The sequence below is a fragment of the Anopheles merus genome, chromosome 3R (genome assembly GCF_017562075.2).
Source record: "Anopheles merus strain MAF chromosome 3R, AmerM5.1, whole genome shotgun sequence".
Lineage (NCBI taxonomy): Eukaryota > Metazoa > Arthropoda > Insecta > Diptera > Culicidae > Anopheles > Anopheles merus.
In genome coordinates, this window is record NC_054084.1 from 6,287,316 (window position 1) to 6,297,841 (window position 10,526).

The following is a 10,526-nucleotide window of genomic DNA, read 5'->3' on the forward strand; positions in this document are numbered from 1 at the left end:
GCAGCTCTTCGCGCAGCTGCGTGATGGTACGGGTAAGATCGCGCGCCGTCTCGTTGTACGCGGCGTACGGGACGCGCTGCTGCATGTCCGTCACCAGGGCGCGACGATCCAGCTCGGTCTGCACGTCCAGCTTGTCCGCCTTGACGGTGGCGAGATAGTTCGTCTGCTCGTTCAACGACCGCAGGTCCGCCCGCAGACCGTCGCGCTCCTTGTCCATGCGCTGGAATGTACGCTCTATCTCCTGCACCTTCACGTCGTGCCGCTCGAGATGTTTCTCAATCGCTTTGAAGTTAACTTCGTAGTCGGAGATTAGCATACCCAGACAGTGGTTGTCGGTTTCTAGCTTTTCTACCTTTGGTTCCTGACTCCCGACACGGTACACCAGATTGTCGAGTGCTCCGGCAAGCTTGAGCGTATCTTCGTGCTGCGATTGGCAGCGGGCTTTGAGGGCGAGTATTTCCTCCTTGACAGTTTCCAGGTGGTCTTTGCAGCCTTCGAGAATCGAGCCGAACTCGATCGCCGTTTGGGTGGAGTTATCTTGGGCCGGAGTTTTGTCCTCCACTGTTGGCGCCTGTAGCTTTGGGACCGAGCTTGAGGAGCTTTTTAGTCCTCGGGAGGCCGTGGGACGGCTCGGAGTACTTGGAGATGTTGGTCCAGTGGGCATAGTGTCGTCCGATTTATCCGAAGATGATGTTGTTGAATTTACCAACAAATCGGAGCTCCGTTGCGTGAGTACATCCGCCAACGAGGAAGGTTTGGAACTGACCGCTGGCGTCACATCATTCACATCCGGTGGCAATGCTTCTTCGCTAGCAATCGGTGGAAGCTCTATCTGCTCTGGAGCAGGAACTTCGCTCACCTTTGTTGTCTCTTCAGGCTGTTGGGACGCTGCCTTTGAAGGTGTTTCAGAAGGTGTCACTTTGTCCGAATTATTTCCCCCAGCGGTTCCAGCGGTAGCGCTGCTGGAAGCATTAAATTTACTCTGCTGCTTTTCGGCTCCATAGCGGATGTGCAGATCGATCAAGCTGGTCAGCAGCTTGTGCAGTGCCTTAATGTTGATACATACACCGCCGGAAGTGCCGAACGCTTCACCCAGCTGTCGGTTTAGCTCCTCGACCAAAACGTCATTACTTTCACTCGACGAACCCATTTTGATAAAGCCACCCCGCAACAGACGAACAAGGCCTACTGTGTGACTGGGGGAGATGAGAAAAACCGTCCTGCTTCCTTTGTGATCTCAGTATGCCTGGTCCGGTCGGTCAGCACAACCACAATCCTTCGATTCGCTTTATTTCTACTCTTTTGGGTTGATTTACGAAGAAAAATTCGAACCATGGTCAAACGATAGCGTCGAAAGAACAGATTGAATTGAAGACATACCGAGGGGAGGGTGGGTAAAGACTAAACCGCGGACGAAGATTATTGCATAAATCGAACATGTAAATGCGCCCCGCTGCGAACAATCAAATCATCAAGGAATGCTTCCCCGCTGCTCTTTCAATCGGTACGACGACACCGACAGATCGGTACGGTGCAATGTTAATCGTTATTAGTGACGAATCCACCATTCGTCATCAACATGGAGTTGATGGATTAAGCGAGCTTGGACCGGCATAAAGGCCATGAAAAAATGTATGACGACGGATTAAGAGGAAGCATCCAGCAAATCTCACAACCATCGAAACCCATCCGGCTCAGCAGGATATGAATCGGTCAGTTTTTCTCTCTCATTCTCTCCATTGCCTTTCATCCTCAGGGCGTAGGCAGGGCGAGAGGATGTAAACTTTAATTGTTATTTAAATTACACTTCAATTAAACGGTCCGCTGCAGATCAAAATATTTTTCCTTTACACCACGCTTGCTTTCATGCGCTCTTCTGCGTTGCGTATTGCCGGTTACGGATTACACGTAGGGCGCAGCCAGAGACATGAGACGAGAAACCGAGTCTTTGTCCTTTGTTCTGCTGTCCCTTTCTTAATCCTTAAAGACTCCTGCCGATTTGACTGACATCTTTGATGTCTTCCACCGGAGTTTTAGCATGTGAATCATGGGCAGCATACGCAATAGAATAGCTGGTTGCGTACTATTTTTAACCGCAAAGTGAGCAAGTGAAGAGCCGAATGGAAGCAATAAAATGCAATGAACTCTTCGGACCTTCAATTCTTTTGCGGACCGTTCTTATGTACGGCAGATTTGATTATTCTGCTTTGGGCATAACCGTGTCCCAGAGCACACCGAGGAATCGTATAATTCGGAAAAATCGATGATTCAGAAATATTTGTTTAAATTCGATAAAATTGCTCCCCTAACTCGTTTCAGTGACTTTAAAGTGTTAATATAAACATTTAATTTACCATCGGGGCTGTTTGCCTGCAAGCCAGCCTGTTACTGTCGATGACAAATGATATCCTGCCTCGGTCATTTAAATGCCCTCCCCGTTCTAATCGTCGCTCCCTCCCTTATCCGTACCAAAACACCCCTCCAATTCAATAATAAAGCCAGTGGTCCTATTTGCCACTTGCCACATCAATTGACTTACCGTTCCCTCACTCCAATCGCTTTCCTCCCCGCAAAAGCAGTAGGAAAAAAGCGATCAAACCTCTCTCTAAATGGGCGTAAATAGGTTAACATATTGCAGTTTAATCCTTTTTAATATAGCCAGCACCACATCCCACACCATTTCGATTAGAAGCCTCAAATACGGTCACCGGCTTAAACCGCAATAAACGGTACCTCTTGCGCCCTTCCCCCTACACCTTCCTATCGCTCTCCCCTCTCTCTCTCTCTCTCTCTCCCTATTTTGAGCACCGTTTGAACCACTTGTTTGCCACCATTCGAAGGAGGGAAAACAAACAACCCTCGGCGGCCTCGTTACCAAACAAAATCGACCGAAATCGACCACGAAAAGCAATTTGTCATTCCCGCACATGGCGACCAAACTAACACCACCCCGGTGGATTTGCACCCGGACGGCACCCTTCCCTCTCTCGCACGCCGCAAACCGGGGAAATCATCTCCTACGCCCGGCGATGATTAAAAACAGGCTGTCCATAAACGACGATGATAATAATCCGTGAAATATCACCAGCTTCATGTGTTGATGTGTATATGCACCACAACCATGCATTTGTTGTCATCGAAATGCAACATCCTCCACAGATGCTTCTCTTCCTTCCAGACCCGGGGATTGCAGGATCAAACATTTCTTCGTGCATCCACACCCCCGGGGACACGGCTAACAAAAGGGACACAGGATGATTCTTTTGTGGACAGAGGGATTACGGTTCGGAATAAACAGTACTTACCCTTGAATGGCGGGCAAAGAATGGCGCACTCACTCGCGTCAACGATGCACCTTTCGGATCATCGAAAGAAGCGATTTTTTTTTGCTCACATTCACGGTCTGAAATCGGATCGCGGATCGCTGCACACAGACACAGGATCGGGGCTCGTTTGTTTACACTTGTGCTTTCTGCGACTACTCCACCATTTATCATTCGTCCGGATTAATCGCCGGGCAAATGCAACGAGCCGAAAGGTGGCATGCGTTAGCAAACGGAGACCGTTCTTTTGTTTGCTGTGTCGGGGTACTACGGTGCAAGAATGCCGAGAAAGGATTAACAGTTCCGGCACAAACAAATGTGTCTCGTTTCTCGGAATTGCCACGAGTGTTCATTAAGTACTTTGGGGAATGGAAATTTTGCACCAACCCGCGAGTTTACGGCATTTTTCCTTTTCATAGCGTTCTTCGCGACATCTGCTAATTGTAAATTGAGATTACTCTCCCGCAATTTCACTTCCGCAAGTAAAAGTGAGGTTATACTAGTTGCACTGTGCCTTTCGTTTGTTTACGTTTGATATCCTTGCACATGCATGAACCTTGTGCAAAAAAGTTCTAAATTTTAAATTCCAACATAACAAAAAATCCTTTTTACAGTTCAAAATAAAGAATTTGAGTACTTCTAATATTAATCTAAATGTTTAGAAATATTTCAAATTTATTAAATTCATCAACTGTCAACCTCTATGAACCTTGGTCCTCTTCGGTGCTGCGTCCAATGTCAACGCGACGGTATCAAAACATTGTCACTTTTTCACGCATTCGGGCAAACATCGTCAAACGGATCGGCCATCAAATTGCCCTCGTTACTTCGAAACAAAGTACACAATAATTGAAGAAAAAACAATAATCAATCGAAAGAAAGTAAGTCCGGCCCCACCATGAGCCAACCGACGGAGGAAAAGATGGACATCGATAACGAGAGCGCCTCGGCCACCGCGAGTACATCGACTTCAGCTTCTGCAGCGATGCCACCGACCGCATCCACCTCGAAAGCGGCATCACCGCCGGCCGTCTCCGATATGGAAGTGGCCAGCGGGTCCAGCGGAAAGCCGGTGCCTGTGCAGCCTGAGGGCAGAAATGTGATGGCCAGCAGTGCGACGATCCCGTCCGTGACCTGTTCGCTACATCCGCTCGTCATCATGAACATTGCCGACCACTGGACGCGCAATCGGGCGCAGAAGAGCAGCAGGCCGCTGATTTTCGGTGCCCTGATCGGCAAGCAGAAGGGCCGCAATATCGAGGTGATGAATTCGTTCGAGCTCAAGTACGACATCGTGAACGATGCGGTGGTCATAGCTATGGATTATTATCAAGTGAAGGAGGAGCAATGTAAGTGGAGGGGAATGCGAAGGAAGCGTTTGTTTTAATGTTGAAATGCTTAAATTAATCTTCTTTTACCGATTTTGTTCACACAGATAAGCAAGTGTTTAGTGATCTCGACTTTCTTGGATGGTACACAACCGACACTGTGCCGTCGGAGAAACACATCAACATCCACAAGCAAATATGCGAAATCAATGAGTGTCCGTTGATGTTGCTGCTGGACCCACTGAACCGTAACATGAACGTAAGAAAAGTCTAAAAGTACAAGGAAAGGGAACAATCGTCTAATGTATTTGAGCGCTTTTTTTCAGCTGCCAATCTCACTGTACGAGTCCGTGATTGACATCGTGCAGGGCCAGGCGATGATGCTGTTCGTCCCCCTGGTGTACACACTCGCGACGGAGGAAGCGGAACGCATCGGCGTGGACCATGTGGCCCGTATGTCCAACAACGACACCGATGCCAACTCGACCGTAGCCGAGCATCTGCTCGCCCAGTACAATGCGATAAAGATGTTAAACTCGCGCGTAAAGATCATACTGGCGTACATTAAGGCGGTCGAGAACGATCAGCTGAAACCGAACCAGGAGATCCTTCGCATGGCCTACTCGCTCAGCCGCCGTCTACCGATCGTACAGAACCCATCGTTTAAGGAGGAGTTCTACACGGTTAGTGTAAAAAGATGCCTTTTTGGTGTAGTTTATCAATCGTTTAACATTCTCCTTTTGCAGCAATCGAACGATGTCGGACTCATCACGTACCTCGGAGCACTAACGAAGGTGGCGAACGATATGAATCAGCTGGTAAATAAGTTTAACGTTCTCTACGACCGTCAAGCGATGGGACGACGCTTGCGAGGCATTTTCTTCTAAAAACGGCTTTGCTTTGCTCACTTTTAGTACGTTTCTTTTATTCCTGTTCTTTTGCCACTTCCTTCATTTTACTACAATCATCTCACGTCGTCCCTTGTCCATCTTCGCCAAACCCACCCCTCCTCGTCCTACTCCCCCTGTTGCATATAGCTTGTATAGTTATGCTATGCAAATAAAGAACAAAAGTCGTGTGGCTTTAAACAGCTCTTACACAGGAACCGTTTGCAGAAAGAAACAAACGGCAAGGGGTTGCTCTACTTTAGCTCCTTTGAGGAAGTGCCCTGGGAGGTTCCCTGTACGCCAGCAGTCTCTTTCTTCTCCTCCTCTTCGTCCTCGTCCTCATCTTCCTCATCATCGTCTTCATCATCATCATCATCGTCGTCGTCGTAATCGTCGTCGGAAGAGCTACCTGAAACCTCGTTGTAATGGTCGTGACTGTTGCGGTACGACATGTACTCATCATCGTACGCATAATCATCATCGTCTCCCTCATCATCCATCCGTTTGCGCCCGTATTTATGACTGCGCACTGGAAAGGAAAAGGTCAGCATCTTTAGCCACCCAGTAAAACCTTCCATCCACGTAGGCGGCGACAAACACGCCACTAGCACAACTACTTACCCGACATGCTAAGATCCTTCGTTTGGCTCGTCTCGTAGTTACACTTCGGACAGGGGATCGGTTTGTTCTTGTCGTACTTGAACCCTTTCCGCCGGATGTGATCGTCGCAGTAGCAGGTCTTGCACCGCAGGCACGAGTACTGGCCCAACTTGTTGCACGACTGGCACTTGTACGATTCCGACTCCAGCACCTGGCACGATGCCTGATGCTCGAACTGGTCGTCCTCGCACAGGAAGTTGTTGCAGAAGCTGCACTTAAACATCCGACCACCGTGATCCCACACGCCCCGCTCGCACTCGATGCACACCGCGTCCATCAGCGGGCAGGTGCAGGCGTGCGACTGCAGACACTTCCTACCGTGGCAGATCCACGCCTCGCAGTGGTCGCAGATCGCACCGACCATCTGCAGCCCGGTCGTGAACACGCCGGCATGCTTCACCACACAGTCGCCCGTTTTCAGCATGCACTTTTGCTTGCCACACTGCGCACAGATCGGCAGCCGCTGCAGGCTCTGGCAGAAGTAGCAGAACGCTCTCGACTTCTGTTTCCTGTGCGCGAACGGAGAAACGGGGGGAAACCCGTTAAATTAGTCCGTTTGGGCAAAGAATGCCACCCGGGCACGACAGCACATACCTGCCACACTTCTCACAGTCCATCGCAACGTTGCACGGTTGCTCCGGTAGCTGAGATTCCCGGTTGCGGATTTCCTTCTGGCGGAGCTTCTGCTTCTCCGCCTTCTTGCGCTGGCCCGTCTTTTTCTTCGGCATCCTGGCGGCTCCGGAAACGGATAAACGAAAATCAGGCGAGGATAAAATGCACTTTCACTCGCCCTACGCCACCATTATCCAACAATCAGGCCCAACGAAAACAGAAACACACAACAACTGGTTTGCTGACTCGGGCTGACGTTTTCCGTGCGCTGACAGCGGGTTCACGTTCTGTCAAAACAGTACACCGGTTTGGCGGGATTGCGAAAATTGCACCCCGCCTACCATGCACTTTTCCTTGTTCCCCCGATCAGCTCAATTCCAAGCTGCACGACACCAAGATGGCAAGTGACTCTCCGGCACGGCCAAGTGGCAAGCGCCAAGATACGCTCGACTGGGCGGAGTGCTTCATGGCGATGGCCTTCCTGGCCGCGAAACGCAGCAAGGACCCCTCGACACAGGTCGGTGCGTGCATCGTGAACGAGGACAACCGTATCGTGGGCATCGGGTACAACGGATTTCCCAAGGGCTGCAGTGATGACGAGTTCCCGTGGTCGAAAACGTCGGACAATCCGCTCGAGACGAAGTACCTGTACGTGTGCCACGCGGAGGTGAACGCGATACTGAACAAGAACAGTACGGACGTGCGGAACTGCACCATGTACGTGGCGCTGTTTCCGTGCAACGAGTGTGCGAAGATTATCATACAGTCCGCGATACGGGAGGTGGTGTACATGAGCGACAAGCACGCGCACAAGGAGCACACGATCGCGGCCAAGCGGATGTTCGACGCGGCCGGTGTGAGGTACACGCAGTACAAGCCGCCCCACAAGCAGATCGTGATCGATTTTACCGAAATTGACTGGGACAGCTTGAATCAGGTGCCGGCAACGCCGAAAAAGGACGACACCGTAACGGACGAGGTGGACATGCGCAAGCTTTCCCTAAAGGAGCGTCTCTAAGGCGACATACAGACAACGGAGGACGGAGGATAGCGAGTGAGGGAGTGATTATAACAGTGCTATAAATTTGCCCAAAGAAGTGGTTTTTATTTGGGCTTTACGGTGTTTCACAATATAGGTTCTAGCGCTTTTGCGATTTTAAAGTTTCTTGAAAATCGTCTTTTTAATCACACCCTTTGCCGAACGAATCACCTGCCGGCGCTCTTCCTTGTGCTTTTTCAGCTCCGATTGATAGCGCGCCCGTTCCCGGTCCATTGCATTCTTGCCACTGCTTGACCGGCCGGTCGTCGTGAAGGTAATTTCCCGCCGGCCCACACCGTTCTGGAACTGCACATTCGTCGTGGCGTGCTCTAGCTTGTTCACGCGCTTGCCAAGCGAGACACTGAAAAGAAAAAAGGGGATAAACATCGTTGTAAAAGTGGTTGCAGAGGGCTCTAGTAGGCTGTGAGTGTACGTACGATTGGATTTTCTTGGCCGGTTGCATGATGTCAAAGTTTGCTCCTTCCTCTACCGTTAACGAGAACTCCTTATCGTCATCCTCGTGTTCTGTTTCCTCACGGGCCCACGATTTATCTGGTCGATTATTCTTCATCTTCGAATAAACTGGCTTTGCGTCTTCCATTTCCACGTCCTTTTCTTCTTCCTCCTCCTCCTCCTCCTCCTCCTCCTCCTCCTCCTCCTCCTCCTCCTCCTCCTCCTCCTCTTCGTCTTCCTTTTCACTATCACTCTTCTCGCTGTACAGATCGTCGTCCGTGCTCTTGCCCTCATCCTCCTCGTTCGGCTCCGTGACGACGATCTTCTCCTTGCGCCGCGCCTTATCACGATCGGCACGCTTCAGCACCGCACTGAGCAGACGGTAGTCCTCCGCCTCCTTGTCGATCTCAAAGTCCGGATTGTCGAACATCTGCTTGAACCGATCGTCGCCGAGCAGACCCTTGGCAATGGCACTTCGCTTCGCGTTGCTCATGTGCTCCTCCTGTATCAGATGCTGCGCCAGCTCCCGGTTCACCTTCGGCAGGGCCGACTTAATTTGCAGACGAGCCGGACGGCTCTCTTCAATCTGCTTGCGAATCTTATCCTTACGGAAATTATCGAACGCGAACGAGTCCGAAACCGCCTTGGCCTTGTTGTACAGCCGAATGTTGATGAAGAACCTGCGGGATGGACAAGTGTAAGTAGATTCGTTTCATTTGATCCCACCTTCCGATACGTACCCATGCATGTAGGCGCGCAGCATTGGCGTTCCTTCCAGGTGGTCCAGCTTCAGATCGGCCAGCTCCTGCTTCGTGACGAACTTGTAGTCATCGTACACGTTCTGCACCGTTTCGGACGCAATCTCCTCCACCAGATTGTCCAGGAAGGAGCACCACTTCGGCGCCGGCCCTTCGCTCGGGATGTAGTAAGGCAACATTTTCGTGTCCTCCTGGGCGAACATAAACAATCCACTGCCCGGGAAGTGTGCAAAGTCGTTGAAGTTGCTGCGCGATTCAATGCACGCCTTCTGCTTCAGCGACGTTTCGTCCCAAATCTTCAGCATAGCTCCGTCGAGCGAGTAAACCGACTTCTGATCCGGCTGGAAGCGTATCTTCTTGATGGGCAGCTGGTTCAGATGGTCCTTGATCGCGATGGGATTGCGGGCCCGAATGTCAAACAGCAGCACGTGTCCACTGGATGTTCCAGCTGCCAGCGTTAGGCCGGTTTTGAACTGCAGCGCCGTCACGGCTGCAACCCCGTTCGTGCTCGGTAGGTTGGCAGCAACATCGAGCGTGCCGCAGCACCTTTTGTCACGATAGTCCCACGCCTCAAGCCTACCCTCCTGCGTGCCGACGCAGATGAGCTGATGTTCCGGGTTGATCGTGACACTGTCGATCGCGCTTGCTGTCGTGCTCGTGTACGGTAGCAAAAACTGACCCCGCTCCATGTTTAGCCGATAGATTTCGGGCGACGTTCCAACGAACAGCAGATCGCACGTTGGCCGGTGGTAAACCAAATCGCGGCCAAACTTTGGAATACGCAACCGATAGTGCCGGCCGGCTGCGGCGTGTATCTCCACGTACCGATCGGCATGCAGAAAGGCAAGCTTGCTGTAGTCCTCCGACAGGATGGTGAACTTTTCCACCTCCGAGTCGAAGCATCGTTCGAACTTTAGCGACAGATTGCTCACCTCAAAGCACTTTACCCTCGGTTTGTACGTCCCGGTGGCCAATATGTACTGCCCATCGTCCGAGATGGCGATGCAGGAGGCGACCCCGGGCATGTCGAAGTCCTGTATCAGCTCGATGTGCCGATCGGCGTCCGGATTCTTTTTCGGTGCCTTTTTCTGCTTCCGATCGGTGAGCCACTGCGGTTTGGAGGAATTGGGAAACGAACGGGAATTACAACTATATAACGCATGAAATGGGGGCAACGCGATGGTGTACTTACTTCCGGAATGGATTTCCCACCGCTGAGATTGTATATTTTCACATTATTTATGTCGGTCACTAACATTTTCGGGCCTGTTTTTTTACATCGAAATTGCACGCGTGCGGGGAAAAGGTGTGTTTATTTCATCTGCGCCATGCAACTCTGCTGTCAAGCGGAGCACATTGTAAACATTATTGTCCGGCCCAAGGTTAAGAGAGACGGTGGTGACCGAGTGAAGCTGTGGACAAACGAAAATGGGAAAACATTTGGACTAAGCATTTGGATCCTGTTC

At 50.9% G+C, this 10,526-nt stretch overlaps 4 protein-coding genes across 4 annotated transcripts; 2 read left to right on the forward strand and 2 right to left on the reverse strand.

The window, feature by feature from the left end:
- Positions 1-4,071: 4,071 nt before the first annotated feature.
- On the forward strand, positions 4,072-5,538 carry LOC121596074 (COP9 signalosome complex subunit 6). Its single transcript, XM_041920687.1, has 4 exons — positions 4,072-4,672; positions 4,759-4,910; positions 4,978-5,334; positions 5,398-5,538. Exons 1-4 carry the CDS (start codon positions 4,222-4,224, stop codon positions 5,536-5,538), a joined length of 1,101 nt encoding a protein of 366 aa, XP_041776621.1. The 5' UTR covers positions 4,072-4,221.
- A 206-nt stretch (positions 5,539-5,744) lies between these two features.
- LOC121596075 (zinc finger protein 330 homolog) lies at positions 5,745-7,040 on the reverse strand. Its single transcript, XM_041920689.1, has 3 exons — positions 6,793-7,040; positions 6,160-6,707; positions 5,745-6,067 (listed from the first exon to the last, which is right to left on the reverse strand). The coding sequence occupies exons 1-3, from the start codon at positions 6,924-6,926 to the stop codon at positions 5,793-5,795; spliced, it is 957 nt and encodes a 318-aa protein (XP_041776623.1). The 5' UTR covers positions 6,927-7,040; the 3' UTR covers positions 5,745-5,792.
- Positions 7,041-7,090: 50 nt separating this feature from the next.
- On the forward strand, positions 7,091-7,971 carry LOC121596076 (deoxycytidylate deaminase). Its single transcript, XM_041920690.1, has one exon. The coding sequence runs from the start codon at positions 7,208-7,210 to the stop codon at positions 7,826-7,828; it is 621 nt and encodes a 206-aa protein (XP_041776624.1). The 5' UTR covers positions 7,091-7,207; the 3' UTR covers positions 7,829-7,971.
- Positions 7,891-10,436, reverse strand: LOC121596073 (nucleolar protein 10). Its single transcript, XM_041920686.1, has 4 exons — positions 10,253-10,436; positions 9,043-10,169; positions 8,287-8,982; positions 7,891-8,210 (listed from the first exon to the last, which is right to left on the reverse strand). Exons 1-4 carry the CDS (start codon positions 10,316-10,318, stop codon positions 7,967-7,969), a joined length of 2,133 nt encoding a protein of 710 aa, XP_041776620.1. The 5' UTR covers positions 10,319-10,436; the 3' UTR covers positions 7,891-7,966.
- Between the last annotated feature and the right edge of the window lie 90 nt (positions 10,437-10,526).

Coding starts and splice junctions, on each gene's coding strand:
- LOC121596074 (XM_041920687.1), top strand. CDS start 4,222: ATGAGCCAACCGACGGAGGAAAAGATGGACATCGATAACGAGAGCGCC. Junction 4,673..4,758: donor TCAAGTGAAGGAGGAGCAAT/GTAAGTGGAGGG, acceptor TTGTTCACACAG/ATAAGCAAGTGTTTAGTGAT. Junction 4,911..4,977: donor CACTGAACCGTAACATGAAC/GTAAGAAAAGTC, acceptor GCTTTTTTTCAG/CTGCCAATCTCACTGTACGA.
- LOC121596075 (XM_041920689.1), bottom strand. CDS start 6,926: ATGCCGAAGAAAAAGACGGGCCAGCGCAAGAAGGCGGAGAAGCAGAAG. Junction 6,708..6,792: donor GACTGTGAGAAGTGTGGCAG/GTATGTGCTGTC, acceptor GTTCGCGCACAG/GAAACAGAAGTCGAGAGCGT. Junction 6,068..6,159: donor GAAGGATCTTAGCATGTCGG/GTAAGTAGTTGT, acceptor TTTCCTTTCCAG/TGCGCAGTCATAAATACGGG.
- LOC121596076 (XM_041920690.1), top strand. CDS start 7,208: ATGGCAAGTGACTCTCCGGCACGGCCAAGTGGCAAGCGCCAAGATACG.
- LOC121596073 (XM_041920686.1), bottom strand. CDS start 10,318: ATGTTAGTGACCGACATAAATAATGTGAAAATATACAATCTCAGCGGT. Junction 10,170..10,252: donor GTGGGAAATCCATTCCGGAA/GTAAGTACACCA, acceptor TCCAAACCGCAG/TGGCTCACCGATCGGAAGCA. Junction 8,983..9,042: donor CTGCGCGCCTACATGCATGG/GTACGTATCGGA, acceptor TCCATCCCGCAG/GTTCTTCATCAACATTCGGC.